This window comes from Zootermopsis nevadensis, unplaced genomic scaffold, assembly GCF_977971745.1.
Source record: "Zootermopsis nevadensis isolate Lab colony 2312 unplaced genomic scaffold, Znev_1.0 Znev_ptg000007l, whole genome shotgun sequence".
In the NCBI taxonomy this organism is placed as follows: Eukaryota; Metazoa; Arthropoda; class Insecta; order Blattodea; family Termopsidae; genus Zootermopsis; species Zootermopsis nevadensis.
The window spans coordinates 8,840,451-8,860,652 of record NW_028259139.1 but is presented as its reverse complement, the minus strand read 5'-3'; the positions used below and the strand labels follow the sequence as shown (position 1 = coordinate 8,860,652).

The following is a 20,202-nucleotide window of genomic DNA, read 5'->3' as shown; positions in this document are numbered from 1 at the left end:
GTTACGTCGCGTTATTCGCATTGAGGGTTCTCAGGCTACATATATTCTAATGCTTTATTCCTTTGCTACTGGAAAGTCTGTCAAAACCAATGATGGTCAAAATATACCCAGCTGAAATCGTAAATCAAGTGCTGGATGTTGTTATGATATTACAAAGAATAACACAGAAACTGTTGTCATTACAGAATAATCCATATTCGATTTATTTAGCTATCCATTTTTGTATTTTGAAGATGGCGGAAAAGTTATAGGTTACGGGGCAATTTAAAAGCTGCCCTGTACTTAAATTGCTTTGTTATAAAGAGGCTAACAGGTTTCAACCCTCATTACTGCTTTTAGCCTTTCCTTAAGACGATAGGGTGGAAGACATTCCGAACGCGGTTTATCTTGGTAAAATTCGTCTTTCAGGTGTTTTAAGATTGCGTTGGAATGTGGATGTATAAACTTACTTCAGCAGTAAAATCTCAGAATGCGTCTCACTAGAAGTTCTTTATCAAAAGAGGGTGTCTGAGAGCTCAGTTTTAGGACTTAGTGGTTTATTTTGTATTGCTTACATTAAAACACATTTAATGTTTTTGTCGTATTTGTTTATACATAAAATATCACAAAGTAGACGTTTATAGATTTCTCTGTAAGTGGCGAAAGCTTTAACAATCGGTAATACTTGCATTTTGTATTTATTGGTCTAATGTGTTTCTTCATGTACGTAAGGATTATTTCAATTCAATTCAATTCAATTCAGTTAATTTATTACGTGTTTTCCAACAGCAAGAAGCCAATAACAAGCAAACACTGATAATATATACAATAATGATGAAATAATAATGAAAATAGTACAAAAAGAGATTAATTAAACTTATACATGTACAGCATTAAATATAACAGCCAAGTACAGGAAAACCCAAAAAAGAAACAATATTATTCGGCTTCAGATGTTCGAACCTCAGGATTTTAAATTTTTTTGGAAGTTGAGCATCGTATTAGGAATGTAAGTGAATGGAATTAATGCGAAATAAAAGTTAAACACAGTGAACGGTGCAAAATATTAAAGTATAAGATAAGGTTTTTGAACTGGGTACAAGAATGCATCCAAGAAAATGTTTCTGGTAGCTGGCGTGTGTAGGAGACCACCATTTTCACCTGGGAAGATTCACAGTGACTTTGACCTGACGACAGGAGAGAAAGCTAAGCCTTTGAGCAAACCGTGATCGAAAGGCTATTTGCTGGAACAATTGAAGTCTAACGAAGCTAAGGTTCGTTAACGGGAAACTAAACCACAATACGTGTGCTTTATCCCGTTGTTATCACGTGTCGTGTGATGGATAGCGAATGATTTCCTAACCGGATGTGAAGACGGGGGATATTTGTTTCCTATCTTTTCTCGAAACGCATCGAATTAACGGGCGATAAGGTTTGTTTTAGCCCCGTATAATTCACATCCAAAACTACTGAATACATTTGGACGAAATTTGTTTGTGTACGACATGAAAGATTACATGATAAAATCAGACCAGGGCTCAAATTGGGGATAATAGATGATAATGGTAATTTTTAACGATGCTTTATTTTAATGTTTATTTAGGCTACGTTCAGGATGCTGTTAATTGTTTTCAGAAGAAATATGGCAAAAAAATAAATTTTAACTCCCTTCTAAAATGTAATTTTTTTGTTATCAGTCAGATTAAGTTTAATGTGAACATTGAAACCGTCTCACCCATTTACTGACGAATCATCCAGGAAGTTTGTTTTCTGCTTCTCAGGTTGGAGTCCTGTCTTAAAGAACAGTGTAAGTGAAAGTTAAGATTTGCATATTCTTAACACACAAGAATCTCACGAACTAATGGTCTGTTACTTTTGTGTTTAAATGCTGACGTTTTCTCCCTAAGAATAGGGGGTTATTATTCGTGTTTAATTATACACCATATTTAATAGAAATTAGCAGCCCTCGTGTGCGAACCAATAAATCGTCTTACTGTTTCTGATATACTTTGTTTATTTTAACTGCATTTGTTTTTTAATAGCGCGGGCAATGTAACGTCGAATCATAGAACTGATTGCGAATTAAATGTGTCCAAAGGAATGGTCGACCTGAAGGGCGTAGCCCTTAAAATTCGTAATGGTAACTGCATGTATTATATGCTTTAACATATAGTAACTTTGCATTTTTCCCCACAAAATTTATTTTCGTTTTTATATGATTATTTCCCTAAACAACATTAACCACCTGATCTTTGTAATGGTGAAATGTGTTTTCTTTTCGTTACTGGCCGAATCCTTAAGTATTAATTAGATGAGCTTTAGCTTAAAGGGGGTAGTGATGACTTTTTATCAGTTATAAATTGCACTGACGATGGACATAGTCCAAGAATTTAGTGATCCCGATGACTCTCGATGTCCGATTCTGTTCTCGACTGCAGCTTCTTCCGGGTCCAGTTGAGTGTTTCCGAGGCCCAGCACAGCGTCTTTTTCCGTAAAACAACTCTCCCTGCAGTCTCTTGTTCATGGTGTCATCTTGCTCATCTTCAGAGCTGTGTACCTAACGTACAGATTTCTCTCTTTTGCCCGGCGGCCAAATTGAAACAGGGTTCCGCTTATAGAAAGCCCGTCTGTGACGAACAACTTTTTCACACTTTGCGTTCCAATCTTATATATAAATATTATTTGCTACCTAATACATTCCTCTTGAAATCTCCGTTTACGCGTTATGAATAATATTTCATACACAGATTATATCGAGTGACATGTTAAATTAAAATTAATCTTAGGGAAATAGGATTGGAGAGTGTGGATTGGATTTATCTGGCTCAGGATAGGGACTGGAAGCATGCTGTTGTGAATGATGTAATAGATCATCGTGTTTCATAAAAGGCAGGGTACTTCTTGGCTAGCCGAATGTATTGCTACGTTCTCAAGAAGGATTCTGTTTCATTGAGTTAGTGATTACAGAACAATTAATTATGAATTATGTAAGCAACTGAATTCTCTTAGTTGCTTGTATAAGATAACGAGGTATTATTTTATTATGATTATTATATTATATAGATGTGAATAATTCTCGCCTGCGTATCTTAAAATCTTACAATGAAACCGAATTTGTGAATTATTTTTTTACCGTTGAAAGCGTCTAGTGAAAGGTAGAGAGAATTTTTATGTTTATATTAATTGTGGTTTATAAGAGGAAGAAGATTAAAGAGAATGTGAAATTATTTCTTTCCATTCCATTCTAACCATCAATCTCATCAACAGAGAAAGCCGTTCACTTATCGCATGAAACCGAAATATTAATTGCGATTTTCTGGTTGTAATTCAGTGGGTGTTTACGAAATATAATAAGGAACGTGTCGTCTCCATCTTCGGAGAATAGAATAATTTTATATTACACATAATCGGTACAGGTAAGAAAGTAGATAATATACGACACGTAATTTTAGCAAATGACAGCGTCGTTATATGATTAAAAATCTAAATGGGTTGATAATAATTCTTCCTTGTCGTTCTGGAAGCGTGACTTGTGACAGGGAGGTCTTTGGGCGTCGGTGCAAATTTAATAGAATCGTTGTTGAAAGGCGGGGATGGTCTGCGGAAGAAAAGACTGGAAGTGCTTGCGGTAACGTGAACTGTTCGTGTTTGTCTTAATGTGAACGGTCAGAACGTGATTTCCTCGGGATCTAACTCCTATTCGAAGCATTTCCGGATATGGTGCTTAAGAGTTCACGTGATTTTATACTTTCCGCCATGATTGTATAGTCAGGATTCTTTCAAGGTTCGTTTAATTTCAGACCGCAATTTCATTATATTTCTTTTGACGCTCTCTTTTGGAAGGAAAACGTGAGTATCTATAATAATTTTCGCTGAACTTGACACGCAGTCTGAGAGAAATGAACCAATGTTGAAACTGTTTTGACTTTCAGTCAAAACTCCTCCCTTCGTCTCACTTCTTATTCCGTTATATCAGATTTTATTTCAACGCTTACTATTGGTGTAATTTTGTATTTCATGTTCTGATTAAAATTTGTTCATCTTCAAGTTTAACAAGTTCGACGAGTTCGTGATTCGCTGCACCATTAACAGTTTGAAGCTCATTTAAATGATATATATACAAATTCAGTTCTTACCTCAAAGAAAACACAACTCGTTTCCATTACGAAAATGAACTGGTTAATGCTGTTTAAGGAAGTAATTACCGTTTATTCTGAGAATCATACCAAACCCATAAATACACTCTGTTGGTAAAATTCATATTTAAGTTAATTGCAGATAATAATAGAACTATTTTTAAAACTATAAAACTACTAAAATAATAGATAAAACATTAGATAAAAATGTTATTTGTGTGTAGGCATTTTGTGTTTGCTTGCGTTACAGTTCCTCGTAAATTCGTGTTGTTGTTCAGAAAGCAAGGTCAAAATTTACAAAACTATAACCTAATCTGTTCTTTATGGGTTTGACACTTGGTATTTTATCTTACAAGTGAATAGTATAGAGTGAGTGTGGTTCAGAATAAGATTCCGAGGAGAATATTTGGACCAAATAGGGAAAAAGTGACAAGAAGATGACAAATTTTGCTTAAGGAGGAGTTTAATAATTTGTACTGTACTTCAGATATTATTAGGATGATCGTATAGTGGATAATGACGATATCAGAAGACGCTCTTTCCTTCTAAAATAAAGAAAAAGTATAATTTCTCTTGTACGAAGGTTGTTATTAATCTGAAGATCGGTGTGGAAGGAAGTGTATTATGGCTGATTATCTTTGGCAATTTATTTTGTAGGTAAGTGAAGGGATAATTTACTTTCGTTCCAATTACACAAAACCTCATTTAAACTGTGTTCCAATTTGTTTTTATTTCTATATTTGGTTTGCTGACTTACTTTCTGTAGCGAATTTGATGCCAGATTGTTCCGTAAACAGTTTTAATCTGAAACCGTCGAAGGGCAAAATGTTCTGTTAGGCATTCCACTCATAATTATACGGGATTGAGAGCTAAATGTCATGGTTCAGAGGAAGAGTTATAAATTCAGCCCTAATGCAGCATTTACAGTGAGGTATCATATCTCTCAGGAAGCCGTACTCTATTAAACCACTAAATTACAAACTCCCCTCCGTCCGTAATTAAGGCAATATATACTCACCCCCATCTCCTACACTTAATTGATTTTCAGCTAATTATAACTCCGTCATACGAAGCAGACATATGCAATCTATGGATCACGTTTCGGACCTAAATACTCTTAATATTTTTTAAATAAGTTTACCAGGTGTTATTTTTTAAATTTTAAATAGCTGCCGTGTTCCTAATTTGTTTTACTAAAATTAATTGTGTTCTTTGCAAAATTACGTCCCAAAGTCGACTGCGATATGACAGGATGAAATATAATTTATTTTGAGTAAGTTGATATAGTATTTATTTTGGGTTTTGGCGCCACGTAGATGCTAACGTTCCCGAGAAACATGCTGTCTCCATCTCAGAGTTTGAAGTTAGGTAGTAAGCACCTCTGAAACGTTGGTAAATGGTAAATTTATAGGAGATTACATGACACATCATCATTGAAGACAGTCATCTTCATTTGTATGATTCCTTGAATTATGGGCTTAATATTCGTTGAGCCTTCCAAAGGCTCATAAAGATACGGGCAAACATTCGTAAATATTGCGGTATTCGACATGATTTTCGCAATGTGTGCGCTCCATGGACTCTGCACAGTGACAAACTAGTAGTTGCTTAAACCACGTGTAATATCAGCTCTCAGCGAGGGGTATTAATTTATAATTACTTCCATATCCCAAGATACGTCTGTGTTATTCAGTCTCTTAAGCCTATTTAACGACACTGTTTCAATGACAGATGTTATATAACGTCGAATTATATGGGGAGATTGAAGGGTTTAGACAAGAAATTTGTGGTCTATCCAGGAGAAACTCTTGGGTAACTGAGGAAACTCACGAATATTCTTAGAATAGCCAAGTGCCTTAAAAATACGAGTCCATAGAATTATTGCTACACGGACCTGCTCTGTCAAATATGGAGAAAGAACAGAATTTAATTGCGTAACAACATTTTATTTATTTCAGTCTGTTTTAGTTGACGGTGTATTCGGTTATATTTAATTTAAGCTATGGGACATCGTGTGACGGTCCTCATATGTGTAAACGACACGTTTTAAGGCTTCTGCCTTCACAGAATAACACATGAAGACGCACGCGTGAACTCCCGACGGGATTCGAAACCGGGATCTCTATGTTCGATCGGTCTAAGATCGTAGGTACTTGCAACCGTGATGATTACGAAACTTGGGGTCATTCATTTAAGTCTGCGGTTTACATTATTTTGCAACAGTTTTACTTTTAAATCTGAAGAGTACGCTACAAGCATTAAAAAAATATATATTTTACTTTCACCCAAAGAGGACGTGTTGTAAGAGTTGCTTCCAGATTCTGCATGCACGTCAGTTTGTGTCTTGTTACTCCTCCGCTACGCCCCGACCCCCCCTCTTCCCACCTTGTTTGCCTTTTACTTTAAGTCGTATGTATGTGAGATGGAGACGATTTCTACTGATTGCGATTTCCTCATAAGGCCGACAGACGGTTTCGTCCGAGCGGTTTTATGGCTCTGAGAATCGGACGGTGAAAGTGGTGAAGCGCTTTGATCATTTATCTGGGTCGTCCACTACACTACAGAACATGTTCGACCCGTGAACCATGAAGATGCAGGTTTTGTGGACGTACAGGTGATATGCGGCCAGTTGCCGGTCGATGAGCCTTGTCCGAGTGACGCAACTTTATCGTCCGGATCTCCGCTGAATCACTGATTAATGTGACAAGAGTTTAAATTTATTTTAAAATCATTATGTAAACCTTTACATTTTGCTGTGCCTGTCATCCGGCGTTTTACGAAGGCCGACTGACTTCATGGCTGGTTGATCTACTGACTGACACTGAGTAACCGATTGATTTAAGGACTAATTGTATATCTGGCTGATCTCACAATGTATGGCATGTTTAACGTTATAATTATTTTGTTGCGTAATATTTGGCTGAGGAAAAACATGAAGACGACCATATACGTACTATAATATAACATAATTGTATTGAATAAATACGTGTGTGTTGAGCATAGAAAATATATAAGATAATTTATGATGTAGAAATTAGTTACTTTTATTAAAAACAATTAGTTGAAAAATACGGGATGAACAGGGTTTGATTCCTGACAAAGGCAGAAATTTTCTCTTCGCCACTACATCTATAATGGCGCTGCGGTCCACCCAGCTTTCTGTCAGATGGGTATAGTAGCTGGGGCGAGAAGCTAGTCTGCCTTTATTTAGTCCTGAGTTTGAGCTTCGTCGTTTCAGAGTTACAGAAAAAATCGGACAGATTCGATATTCAATGTGTGATTTAATTTTGAAACTGGAGGTAGGAAGTTTCTGAAAAACTACGTTTTGTAAGTCACAAAACCGTACGCGTTGTTGATATGCATTTCAGTCTCATTGTCACACAACTTTCAAACGTACGCCTAATTACATTTGTCAGAGAAAGGAAAGCAATTTGCACGTCATACCACGTTTCAAGCTGTCAGCTGCCCTGACAGTTTTCTCATTATTTTCGTTCAGTCTCTTCAGATAGTCTACTACCTTGAAGTAGATGCTTATGTTCTTGGTTTTGACTCCGTGTAGACTATCCGATAGATTACAAATTTTCGGAGAAACATACTGTCTCCATCTACAGGTTTTTTTTGTAGCGGTGAAGTTAAGTATGATGTTCTGTGGTTTGGCGCCGGAGAGACTTGATAGATTTCTGAACCTGGAGACGGCATATTTCTGCGAAATTTTGTCATCAGCTGGTGAGTCTTTACGGCGCAAAACCTCAGGGCAACATAATCATCCTTATCGCTGTGAAAATTTGTAATCTACTTTGAAGTATATCACAGACACTTCGTTCTAAATCTTTATCTACCTAATTTAATCTCCATTTATCATCCAACGTTATATAAACTCGGTAGATTGAATATGGTTTCCTAAGAACTAATTACAGTTTTCAGGAGGAGAAGTTAATGCACACATCCTGCTGTCAAAATACGTTTCTGTGTTAATTCGACTTTCATCACTTTGCGTGGACCCGTTAACGAGGTGCTGTTTTGATACAAATTACAGCATCTACTCGCCTGAACTAGTTTTAACGACCTTTACAAGACGAAGTACATGTACGTGGCGTGTTAAATAAGTAATTTTGAAATATAAATTAAACAGATGCTGTGCCCCTATTCTACAGGGGCTTGCGTTTCTAGCGAACAGCAGTAAATTTTCAGGTCTGCTCCGTTCAGATCAGATGATTTCCAGAGAGTTGGCATTGTTTAAACAGACCACTCACAGAACTTTAAAAAATAATCTCTATCATATTAATCTATAGATTAATGAATTGAAGGAAACACGTGTTCTTTGATTTCGGAACATGGTGCATAATGTGGTATTATCGCTATATATGGCTACTCATTTCGATTAAATTCAATATAAAAAAGTGCCTAGTAGTTTATAGTTATTCAGATCAAAGTTTTTTTCAAATTTGTGTGTTGCCAAAGGACCGTTTAAAATCCAGTGGTAACTATATGCACCACCTGCCTTAACAATAATTTCTATGTATTTTATCCACAAAGTATGTTTATAGGTTTATTATAATTATCAGAATAAACAGTGATTATTTTTTTAAACAGCATTGACCAATTGATATTTGTAATGGTAAAGTGTGGTGTCTTCTTTGCGGTACGGACTGGATTATTAACTATTACTTAGGCGTGTTTCGACTTAAAAGGGTTACTATTGTGAAAGAACCTCATCTTTTAGCACGATTTCATAGTTGAGACTAGACAGTTCAATTAAAATGCGATTCGAGAGGATTACGAAATAGGAATCGTTGGCATTATTGATAGCTTTCAGTAGAATCCACGTGTATATAAATAAGAGTACATTAAATTCATACTCTAAAACAAACACAGATGTTAACTCTACAGGTTTTGACATTGACTGGTTACGTAACGTGACATTTTTTGTGTTCCGCGTGATTTGTTAGGCTGTTTTTTTTTTTTTAGCTGAAGATTACTTTTACTCAACGCCTTGACTTGAATTGCCACTTACAGCACCAGAATGTTGGTGTCTGCTTAGTGTCAACTACAATTTTAGAAAGGAAAAGTATAAAATGTCGATTCCATTGGCCTGTGCTGCGTGTTCATGGAAGATACGAACGACCGACCGACAGCTGAAGTTGCTGTTTCATATTCCTCCCACAGTATGGGTGTTTGTGTGCTAGTTTCGTAATTACCCTGGTCTTTAGTATACGCGTAAGTTGTTTCCATTATTGATTATTCGACAGGATTTTACGCACTCCTTCCATATGAATATTGATAAAAGCTGGGCGAGATCTTTCTCCATAGGTTTCTTTCTTACACAATAAATTTATTTAATTCTCCAACAAACTGAGAAAAGAAAGTAATTAAACATTCATGTTGTAATTTGAAGTACTAAATTTTTGGACTTTATCCATCGTCTGATATTCAAAGGTTTAGAGATGTTGATCCTTGCAGCTTTTAGGCGTTTACGGACGTTTTAGAGGTGGAAACTACACGGCGTAACATGCCAGTAGACAGTCATTTTAACATTCTCCTCCGTGAGAACCTGAAATATTATCCACATCATTTTTCCTAATGCCAGTTCTTTCCTGTCCTTTAGTCCCTCACATTCCATTGGCTGTGTCACAATTCTTCGTCCTCTCCACATATCAAACACATTCCTATTTTACTAGGCCCATATAAGTACGAATGTAGGCTCAGACTAACGTATCTATACCTTATAAGCGTACATTTGCCTAAGCCCCATTGCGTCTGACATCTTGATATATTGCATGCTTATTACATTACAGAAGTAGGAGTAATAACATTGCTGTAGGCTAGAAAAGACCTGGATTATTTCCACTTACAGTGATGTCGGTCTTAAGACGAACAGCTATAATATAAATACGTTTGAATTTCTTGTTAGCGTCCAGTCCTTAGTGTGCGTTATCCATCTGTTGAAAACTTAACCCTTTGGGTGCTGTTGACCCAATCAGACTTCCTTTTCCTTCATTACAACTTTGTTTCAGAAGTTCAGTTAGTCTCATGAAAAGAGAATTCGCTTGATTGTCCATAATCCCACGTCCTGGATTACAGAACAGATTACATCAAGTTCTGACTGAGTAAAAGGACAATGTTTCTCAATATTTTTCCTCCGGCTTCGCCATAAAATATAATTAAATTTATCACTGCACATAAAATAATATGTTGTAAAGTTTCGTATGGTATCTCGTCTTCTAGGCTATGACGTCTTGTATTTTTGTAGGTAGTTACCAACATCTGGGATTAACTTATCACTTCCTTCATAAGGGTATAAGACGAAGATTATAAGTTTTTCTGAAACGTTTGTACACATCGCGTTATAAATGTGAAAATCACAATTCAAATCTACACAGTTATAAAAATTTGATCACGAAGTTGTGTATGAATTTATACATAAATTGTAAGCCTATTCATATTTAGATTGTAGTCTGTTCTTGAACCAGTTCTGTTCACTTCAGATTCTCATAAACCATCTTTATGTGAACCAAACACGTGTATTCTTCCATCTCTTCTTCGGTCAAAAGTGTCACAAACCCTAAGTTCACTGCCGTGTTCCGATCCTCAGCCAGATGAAGTGAGTGCACACTTTCAAATTCTTATAAAATAAGTGTAAAAATATCTGTTTTATTTAACCTGATCTGCTTTTTGTAAAGTAGGCAGGGCGATAACAGTTTTAGAACTGAATTAAAACAAATATTTCCTGAATTATTTTCCCTTTTTTTCGTTAGGAACGTCACAGTTTGTAGGAAAGTTTAGGAAACTGGGAAAATGTTACAGCCAGAAATGGATTAAGTTTGGTAGAGATATTGCACGCTGATATTAAAATGGGTGTTATGAAAAAGCACAATATATAACATATATATAGTGAGATGTGAAAAATACCGATGTGGTAACAATTTAACAAAGAGAAAACAGCACGTATTAATTAGATGACAAAATAAGACTTTGTTAGTACACGTTCTGAAAAATTGTTACTTGTGTAGAAAAGCACGGGACGCCAATTGAGAAACACTTTATTAGAGAAATCAAATACGTACTATTACGTGTTGATATCGAGGCTTTGTTTGTCGGCTGAATGGGATCAGCTTATTTGTATGCATATTTCAGATACATTTTATGGAGCGGAATTGCTTTAATTATGAGTGAGTGAAATCGATGAGGAGACAAAGAAAGTTAAGAGAAATGCAAAATTTCATGTCATTTTCTCATACACATGTGTGGGACTCAAAACGTCTTGCTTTGTTTATTCGGCTAATTTAAGACTTATTATCAAACCGTGTCATTTATTATAAATTCTTATTGTTATTTTGATTTTAGTAAACATTTCTCTTTTTGGCTGTTGATGAAACATACTAAAATAAAGAATTCAATTGAATTGTTATTTTGAATCCTCCGTATGAGATTTTGTTTGTGCACATGGTCAGTGACATGTTTTCTGAGAGAGCAATTAACAATCTACATGTTGATAACTGTTTCTCACTCTTTTATCCGAATCACTTGTTGTTTCTCGTTTGTTTTTCTGAGATTCCACGTTCCTTCCAAATCTCTTCTTACTCCTTTATATTTGTTATATTATTATTATTATTATTATTGATTGTTGATGTAGCGTGATTAGAGGCGATCCTTACAATAATATGAGGTCAGTAGCTCAAGTCACCTTCGTCGAGAGCTCCTTCTTATTCTGCGCATGCGCAATAAGAACTGGGTGAACAAGGTGTTTGGATAACAGCGCGGTCCTGTTCCCTGCCATCTCCATATGACTTCACAGCGATCTCCGAGTTCTTCAATTTGTGGTTCGCGAACCCCTTGGGAATAAGCTAAATATACTGTCGAAAATGGTGCATAGTGGTGAAATTTTGTTTGCTAGTATTATTTTAATTTTTTTTTTTACAAAACATGATAATCTGGAGGAAGGATAAGGGGTTAAGTTATGTTCGATTGAGTTTAATTTAAATTTTGGTTTTTAATTTTATTTATTTGATGAGTTGACAGTAGCACACATCAACAGTGCAGATGAATCAGCTATAAAATAACAAATACGCCTTTTTACCTGCTCGGATACAAGATTGCTTCTGAAAAGTTCCTATGTACGAGGTCAGCATATCGTCTAACCCATACGCAAGACAGATATCCTAAAAAATCACTTAAATCTGTTGAATCTACGCGTGGTTTCGATGTAAAATCTTCTAGGCGCCATAGACTGTTACGCGTACCTCGGAAACACTTTGGAATCCGAATCATTTGTTGAGCTTAGATCCGGTTAACCCCTCTTAATGCTTGTGTTATGAGAGGGAGGTGGTCTTTAACGATGGCGATGGAGAACGAAGAATAAGGCGAGGCAGAGCAGGTCGTTAGAAGAAAGTTGTCTCCCCATATGAGTAACTGCTGACCTGCATGGCGGCTGTTCCATCTGCAGCCTCTAGTTAGCTCCCTCCAGTAGTTGGCCCGAGACGGCCTAAAGAAGAACACCTCAGGTGTGTCGGAAGTGTTGTGTTGTGGTTACTCAAATGAGGCATTTCTTCCTCAGTGAACGCTTTTAAACTTTTAACAAGTGAACTATGGGATACCACGTGACGGTATGTACACAGCTTTTTTTACGTTTTTATAATTTAAATAAAATTTATCTGACACGAATCTCTTTAAACACAGACATTGTGAATTAAATATACTTTGGTGTTTTTTTTTCATTAAACCAACTTATACGTCTGGTAGCCCGAGAAGAATTTGTTGTAAATTTAATTGCTTAAACTAGACACACGAATTTAACGTAAGATTTGAGGTTTTCAATAATTTTTTTATATTATTCATTTTAAAACCTTGTAAGATTTGAAGTTTTCACAGCGGTGAGTATGAAGATTTCTGTCTTCTGGGATGTTGCGCTGTGTAGTCTGGTCGATGTTTACCAACGTTTCAGAGGTCATACTGCCTCCGTCATCAGAGTATGAAGATTTCTGTCTTCTGGGTTGTTGCGCTGTGTAGTCTGGTCGATGTTTACCAACGTTTCAGAGGTCATACTGCCTCCATCATCAGGGCGATGAGTATGAAGATTGCCGTCTTCTGGGTTGTTGCGCTGTGTAGTATGGTAGATGTTTACCAACGTTTCAGAGGTCACACTGCCTCCGTCATCAGGGTGATGAATTCATCTACACGGCGCAACAACACAGAAGACGGAAATCTTCGAATTTAACGTGGTTTTTGAAATCTTCTCAAGACTTGTATGTTATCGGTTGTAGCACCTAGTTTGTCTCTCAAGAGCAGAAAATCGTATTCGTCAGCTTTCACCTTCTTGAGCATAGACACTGACCTGTTTCGGTTCAGAACTGAGTCTGAAACATGGAATCCTTTTCTGTTTGATGGTTCAGGTACCGTTTAGGTGTTTATCTTCTACTGGCTTCCTTCCGGGAAGTAGGAGTTGGTATGAACTATATATGTTATATGTAGACTTAACAACTGGGCGCAGAGTAATACCTATTGTATTTGTTGATATTGGGAGAATGATTAGTGATTATATGTGGAAAATAACATTAAGAATTTTGCAACAACCTTGTTAGAACCGTCGGCTCATTGTGAACTAGGTTTTCCACTTAAAGCATCCTGTAGGAAACAAATTATGGCGATATTAATTTTGTGCTTTTATTACGAGCTGCAATAATTTAGCAACGTGAAATGAAGTGCATTTTGGACGTGTTTAATCTTTAGCTCTTTCGTTGTTTTACGACGTTGCAGTGGTCGTACAATGTCGAATTAAATATAGTGACATGACATACGACGATGGGGAGAATATTGATTGAAGCTTTGCGGGCTGCTTTATTGTGCTGTACCAGTACCTGACTGGAGTGACTAATAAAAACCATGATGGTCCTCGATATACACAGTCCGTTGCCGACTTCTCGAATACATATCAAATCTCTTACACCTGTGAACAAATAACTCTAAAATGGCTGTAAAATTATATTTCTATACTATAATGAGTAAGTCAATATGAGTCGATATGAATGTTTATTCAGTTGAATTATGCAGATACGTTCTACTGAATTAAAACCCTTGATCATGAGTCTTATTAATCGCATCTCAGTGTTGCTGTGAAGACGTTTGGATACTGGGTTGGTGGGTTAATAGGATACACTTCCATTGCCTGAAATGTATGCTGATTTGAAGATCGCTGTCTTCTGGGTTGTAGCGACGTGCAGTCTGGTAGAAGTTTACCAGCGTTTCAATGGTCCTTGGTGCCTCTATGATGAGGGCGATGGTAAACTTATACCAAACTACAAGGCGCTACAACCCAGTAGACATCCATCATCGTACTCACCTCCGTTAAAACTTAAAATTCTGTGTGCTGGTTATTTAAGACCTCGTTCACAACTGGACCAAACCGAAAGTGAAGTTAACTTAACCTAAATATATTGTCGTCTGGTCGAAACTCTAAACAACTTTTAGAGCACCTCGATGTTTACATTTTAATATTGTAGGAATATTTTCTCCCTTTTCAAACGCAATGGCAATACTTCGACCTACGAAGTGATGTCTGATAGTTTTTGTAGAACTACCTGTATACTTCTACAAGTTTACTTCTCAAACATTCTGTCTGTGTTCTCCCCTTAGTGTGAAGGACCAAATTTCATTGTCATCTAAATCAGCGGTTGAAACAATAATTTTATATAGCTTTATCTTTACGACTTTGCGTTGCTGTCCGAACACAAGAGATTCTGTACTTCATGGTAGGAAGAATCACAGTGGGAGAAGTTAGTATACAGTAATAAAATTTTAAATGTAGAAAGTGGTACAAGAATATTTGTCCTTTTTTTGAAATACGATATTGAACTTTTTGCCACGAACCAGCACGCGAACCACAGCTTTGCAAACATTGGTTACAGCAGTTTGTTGTATAAGATTTAGGTAGGTCAGATGAAGCTCTCTGTGTGTTCAGTCTCCTTCTCGGTTAGGTTTCTAATTCTCATGCCTGGGGGGAGGCTGTATTAAGCGTGTGGTATGGGATGATGCATTGTATTGCGGGGTCTAAGCTTGCTTAAGCATCAGACGCCGAGGAAAGTTTCTTATGTTAGTCCACATTCCGACTAATGAAGAATATTCACAGTTTAAAGTGGAAGGAGTGCTTGGGAAACACATGCACTGTATTTTAGAACTAGACGAAGATGGGAGTATAATATTAAGATGGATCTTATGAATTGTGGTGGATGTGTGTAGACTGGATTGAATTTGAATCAGGATAGGAACATGTAATTGGCTAATGTGACATTGAATTTTTTATTAAGTGATGGAAAATTCGACTATCTGAACATATTAACAGCTTCTCAAGAACTATGCTTCATTGAGTTGAAGATATAGCGTGTCCCAAATAAATATACACGCAAAGTTAATATTCAATGTTATAATGTGTATACATGTTTTTGGGACGTTCTGTAAATGACGTACGAGGAATTCAGGCATTTGGAAACTGATCAAGCCAGACCAAAGAATCCATTTACACTTAACTGCATGAGAGGGGCCTGACAGTGCAGGCCCTGACCCCTAGATGTGGGTGACGGTCTACGTTGAACGCCGGTATGAACGAACTGCTGAGTCAGTCTTCCGGTAAGACCAGTCCAAGAAGCGAGACTTTGCTCGTGATTTGGGTCAGGCTCTTCCACGTCTCCGTTGCATGAAGGAGCGACCACTTATTACGTTTATGGCCACGAATGTAGAATTAATATTGGGTTTGGAATGAGATTTGGTTGAAGGCTGCACACAAAACATTTTATATCGAATTAATAATGAATTGTCACACATTCCTTAACTAATCTCCTGAAATTCTCCATAGATATGGAGAATTTAAAAAGCCGGGCCATGTTGCGGGCGATATTTCATGACTAGAACCCACTTCATGAGGTGAGAACACGTGTTAGGTGTCTTGAAGGAAACTGCAGCAGATGAGTAACAGATGAACGTTATTCAGCTGGCCAAGAAATGTCCTTTTATAGAACGCAAAATTTTATTAGCCAGCTGTATTCATTCAGCATCTTCGAATTTTGTTTATCTGAGATCCATTTTAATTGGCAGGATATGCAGAACTTTTTTCCGATGATCCGACCACGTGCTGTCTTCGACGGACTTAACTTATGCAACACTGAATATCATGTCAGAAATACTTTTAATGTAATATTATTTCTGTCCCGAAGTATCTGTTTACAGCCGTGGAACAAACTGTTTGCTCTGATCTTCACGCTTTTAGAATTCATTTCCGTTTTTTTTTTGAACGTTTCGAAACTGTAGTTATATTTTTATAAATTCAGCGAAGTGTATCAGAAGCACGGGGAAGGTTAAACGTACAGTTCGTTCCAAAAGTCACGCAAATCAAAATGTACAGTATATTAGAGATTATAATTACATATTAATGTTATAGTTACAACATATTTTAAAAGTGTCCCCCGTTCTGTTGTAGACCCGTTTCAACATGTTTTTGGAAACTCTGAGAAGAATAAAGTCGTTGGTTTTAGCAACTTATTTGGTACAGTATCATCAGGAAAGTGAACCTGATATACCGGTTTAACTGTATCATACGATTGCTTTGGAAAATAATGTTCAACATTAAATACAATTTTTGAAAACGGCATGATTCTCGTCACACAAAAATTGTCTGAAGGCCAAGGAATTTAAATAAACTTTTGGTAACAAGGCCGGTAGCCAATGGATTTAAAGAATGACGCAAGTGGAATTGTACAAGTTTTATTATCAGCCCAGTTTTAAAATTAACGATTAGTATCTACATACAAGTGTACACGGCGTTAGAATCAAGAATACCAACATAGACATTATCGCCACGATAACTTGAAATATCATGTGATCAAATTCTTGTTATTATTCGGTGTGATTAAAACGTATTGTTATGTTACTTGTATATATTTTACTTAGGTAAATACGTGTAAAAATATTCATAATAGCAAATAAGTGGTGCTGATGACAAGGCAGTTTATGGAGGTTGTACGGTCATACTTCTAGAGATAATCGATTATATTTTCTTCGATTAAAAACCAGTATGGCGATCACGAAGCCATGTTACGTTATACGATTGTCGATGTCTTTTAACCTCACAGTGGTCCAGCTAAGAATTCTACTTCAGTGACGTGGACGACAAGTTTAACTGTCTAGGCTTGTTGAATATTGGTTTCTAGGTAAACTTCTAATTTGAAGTTTTTGCTGATCATTCCTTGTCCCGTTTCCAATTTATGGTACGTACGAAACATAACGGTACCTGAGGCTTTTCACAGAATAAAGAGTTGCAATGCACTGACGAATCTTAATTATAGCAGATAATCGTCATTGTTCTTGTGTAAAAACTATAAAGTCTTAATGGTTAGCGAACTTTTGTCATAGCTATTACTATTGTAAAGTGTAAGGAACCTTTCTCTTCGCTGTAGGGCACTGCAGAGAAACGGAATAGTTTCACGTCATGTCCCAGGACGTTGAGTGGTGGATTTAGCATTCCATCATGCACTAGATGACAATGTTAATGTGCAGTTCCCTAAAAAAGATTTAAAAGAAAATTATAATTATACAACCTTAGTTTCTTATAAGATCTGATCTTTATAATAAACTAGTTGTGTTAGGTCTTGCAATTGAAGGAGTAATATCAAAATTGAAAGATCTGCTTTATTGAAATCTACTACTGATCTGATAATTAGCCTAACACTTGCATCTCCTTATTACAGCCAAGTTTAAAGACGTCAGAACTGATTTCTTTGTTCAGTGTTTAGGACACTATAAAATAATTTTAATTTAATAGTCTCAATATCCTTTGCTCAAATTTACTGCTAAATATTAACCGAATTATGACCATGATTTTACTTACTAGTTTTGTTTCATTTATTTAGTAAAATTTGCGTTTGGACGGTTGGGACGGTCTGGCTGATAAAACATTAACTAACGTGCTCTCTACTTGACTACAGTAACTGACAAAATAACTGTATAGGCCAATATGTTCCAAAAGAAACAAAGGATAGTTTATTTATTTATTTATTTATCTATCTATCTCATTTGCCTCCAGCAGAGGGAAGCTGTCCAGTTACATGAGGATCACACAGTGTAATAGGAAATGTTAATGGTATATGAAAACAAAACAAAAGAATTACGTGTTCTTCCCAAAAGTTGGAGCTCGTATGCAAGTGTAAATGGCTTCAACCCAGAAAACCACTTGACATCCTCAGAGCCGTGAGAATCTCAGATGTAAAATAAGGTGAATACTTGCTACCATTCATTTCGAAATTTGTCTCTTCATCTCTTTGAGATTAAAAGACTAAGAATTACATTTTTAACTTTTGTATATGGGCGTGTGTGTCTCAGTCTGGGAAGATCATAAACTGAGAACATGATGCTGGGGGCAAAATTTTAACCCACCAATGTAGAACATTACTTCTTCAGGAAATTAATGATTAATACTATTAACCAAATATTTTTAAGGATATAAAAGGGTGGAGAAGGGTCGGACGTGTAACTATCGACGCGATATCAGAAATGCTGCCTCGTATTACTGAAATTTAAATGTATTTCGTAGGTGAAAGTCTAAAAGAAAGGGAAATTCATGTCCTCGCCATGTCTCTCGCATTTGTTACAGACGGATCTGAATTCCTGAAGCATGAATTTAGTGTGAATGGCGCTCACAACAGTCGAGGCGTGTCTGCCTCATAATTAGGTGATGGCTGTGATGAATATGTAGTTTAAACAGATCTTTAGATCCGTCACTGGGCGAAAAGTAATTTATGTCTTGACCGAGTGAGTAGGTTAAAGAAACATATCACGAAACTAGTCATGACCACGATAGTTCTAATGACCCTGTTTCCTTGCGGTGGCCTTGACCATGAACTACTATAATCCTTACAATGAACTTCATTAAAGAGCAGCAGTGAAATGTATTATTTTTTTCGAGGAATAGATCGTCCTTTCTACCATTTGAAACATTTAGCCTATAGTGACATTTAAAAATGTAATACGTAAAAGAAACACATTGCGTCTCCATTACATTCAGTGAGTGATAAAAGTTGTTCATTGAGATAATCGGTGTTTATTGTCACCGAGGAAGACTGGAATTTTGCAAATGTAATTCAAGAGATATCAGGATACCAACATTATCTGAAAACATTCGAAACGACGTAACCAGATCGCATCTCGCAGTTGGCATTCCGTTACAGAGCAAAGGGATGACGAGGCTTAGAGTGACCGTGACGATGATGGAGAGACGAAACCCATCTTGGGATTTATAAAATCAGGTCTTGTCGTTCCAACACTAGAAATTTCATGATGATAAAGTACTGGGCAGGTATTATGGAAATAAGAACTGTTGGAACCATGAAGATTAATGCCTTCCGGGGTGTTATACCATGTACTCTGGTAAGAATTGACCAACGTTTCAGAGATTTTTACTACTTCCATTATCACCCTGATGATAGATGCAGTTAGCATCTCTGAAACGTCGGTTAATTTCTATTAGAGTACAAGATGCAACACCCCTTAAGACATTAATCTTTATGCTCATTTCCATGAAAACCTGAAATCTCACCTATTTAAAGTTTTAATTACAGAATGGTTCGATCCATGGGGCCAGTCACTGTGTGTTAAGTTATGGAGCACGAATGAAAATTTATTTAAATGACCAACATACTACAAAGAGAAAGCATGTTTCTTGGCGGTTAATGCTGACTGCCACAAACCACATGCGGACCATTCTAATAATTATTTTGGTATGAGTCATTCTTGCCTAGCATCAGTTTAACACAGACTCATTTTTATCGACAGTTTGCATTGATGGTATTTATATCCGAACTAAGAATGGTAATTTGGCGAGAACGGGAATTAGGGGCAGAGCGGTGTTGTTTATTAGCCTAACACTGACGTCAGGACCTTCACGTTACGATTCATAAATTGTGTATGAGACAGAAATTAATTTCTTCATATCTAAGTCTATTAGTATGCTTAGGAATAAATTACGATGTATATAATATTCAATAGAGCGAGCTTTTTTTTACATGTTAATTCTTATGTGATAGGCACATCCTGTATATATGAGTTT

At 36.5% G+C, this 20,202-nt stretch overlaps 1 protein-coding gene across 2 annotated transcripts in view; it reads left to right on the top strand.

Moving 5' to 3' along the window:
• LOC110829079 (uncharacterized) overlaps positions 1-20,202 on the top strand; it is a 30,141-nt gene that overhangs the window by 2,006 nt on the left and 7,933 nt on the right. The window contains exon 1 of one of the 2 annotated variants that reach the window (XM_022062418.2): positions 12,432-12,718. The exons of the other annotated variant lie outside the window; for it this stretch is intronic. Within the exon in view, the coding sequence (XP_021918110.1) occupies positions 12,701-12,718 (18 nt within the window). The 5' untranslated portion in view covers positions 12,432-12,700. Of the gene's footprint in view, positions 1-12,431; positions 12,719-20,202 lie in introns of those variants that run through there. 2 annotated transcript variants of the gene reach the window in all.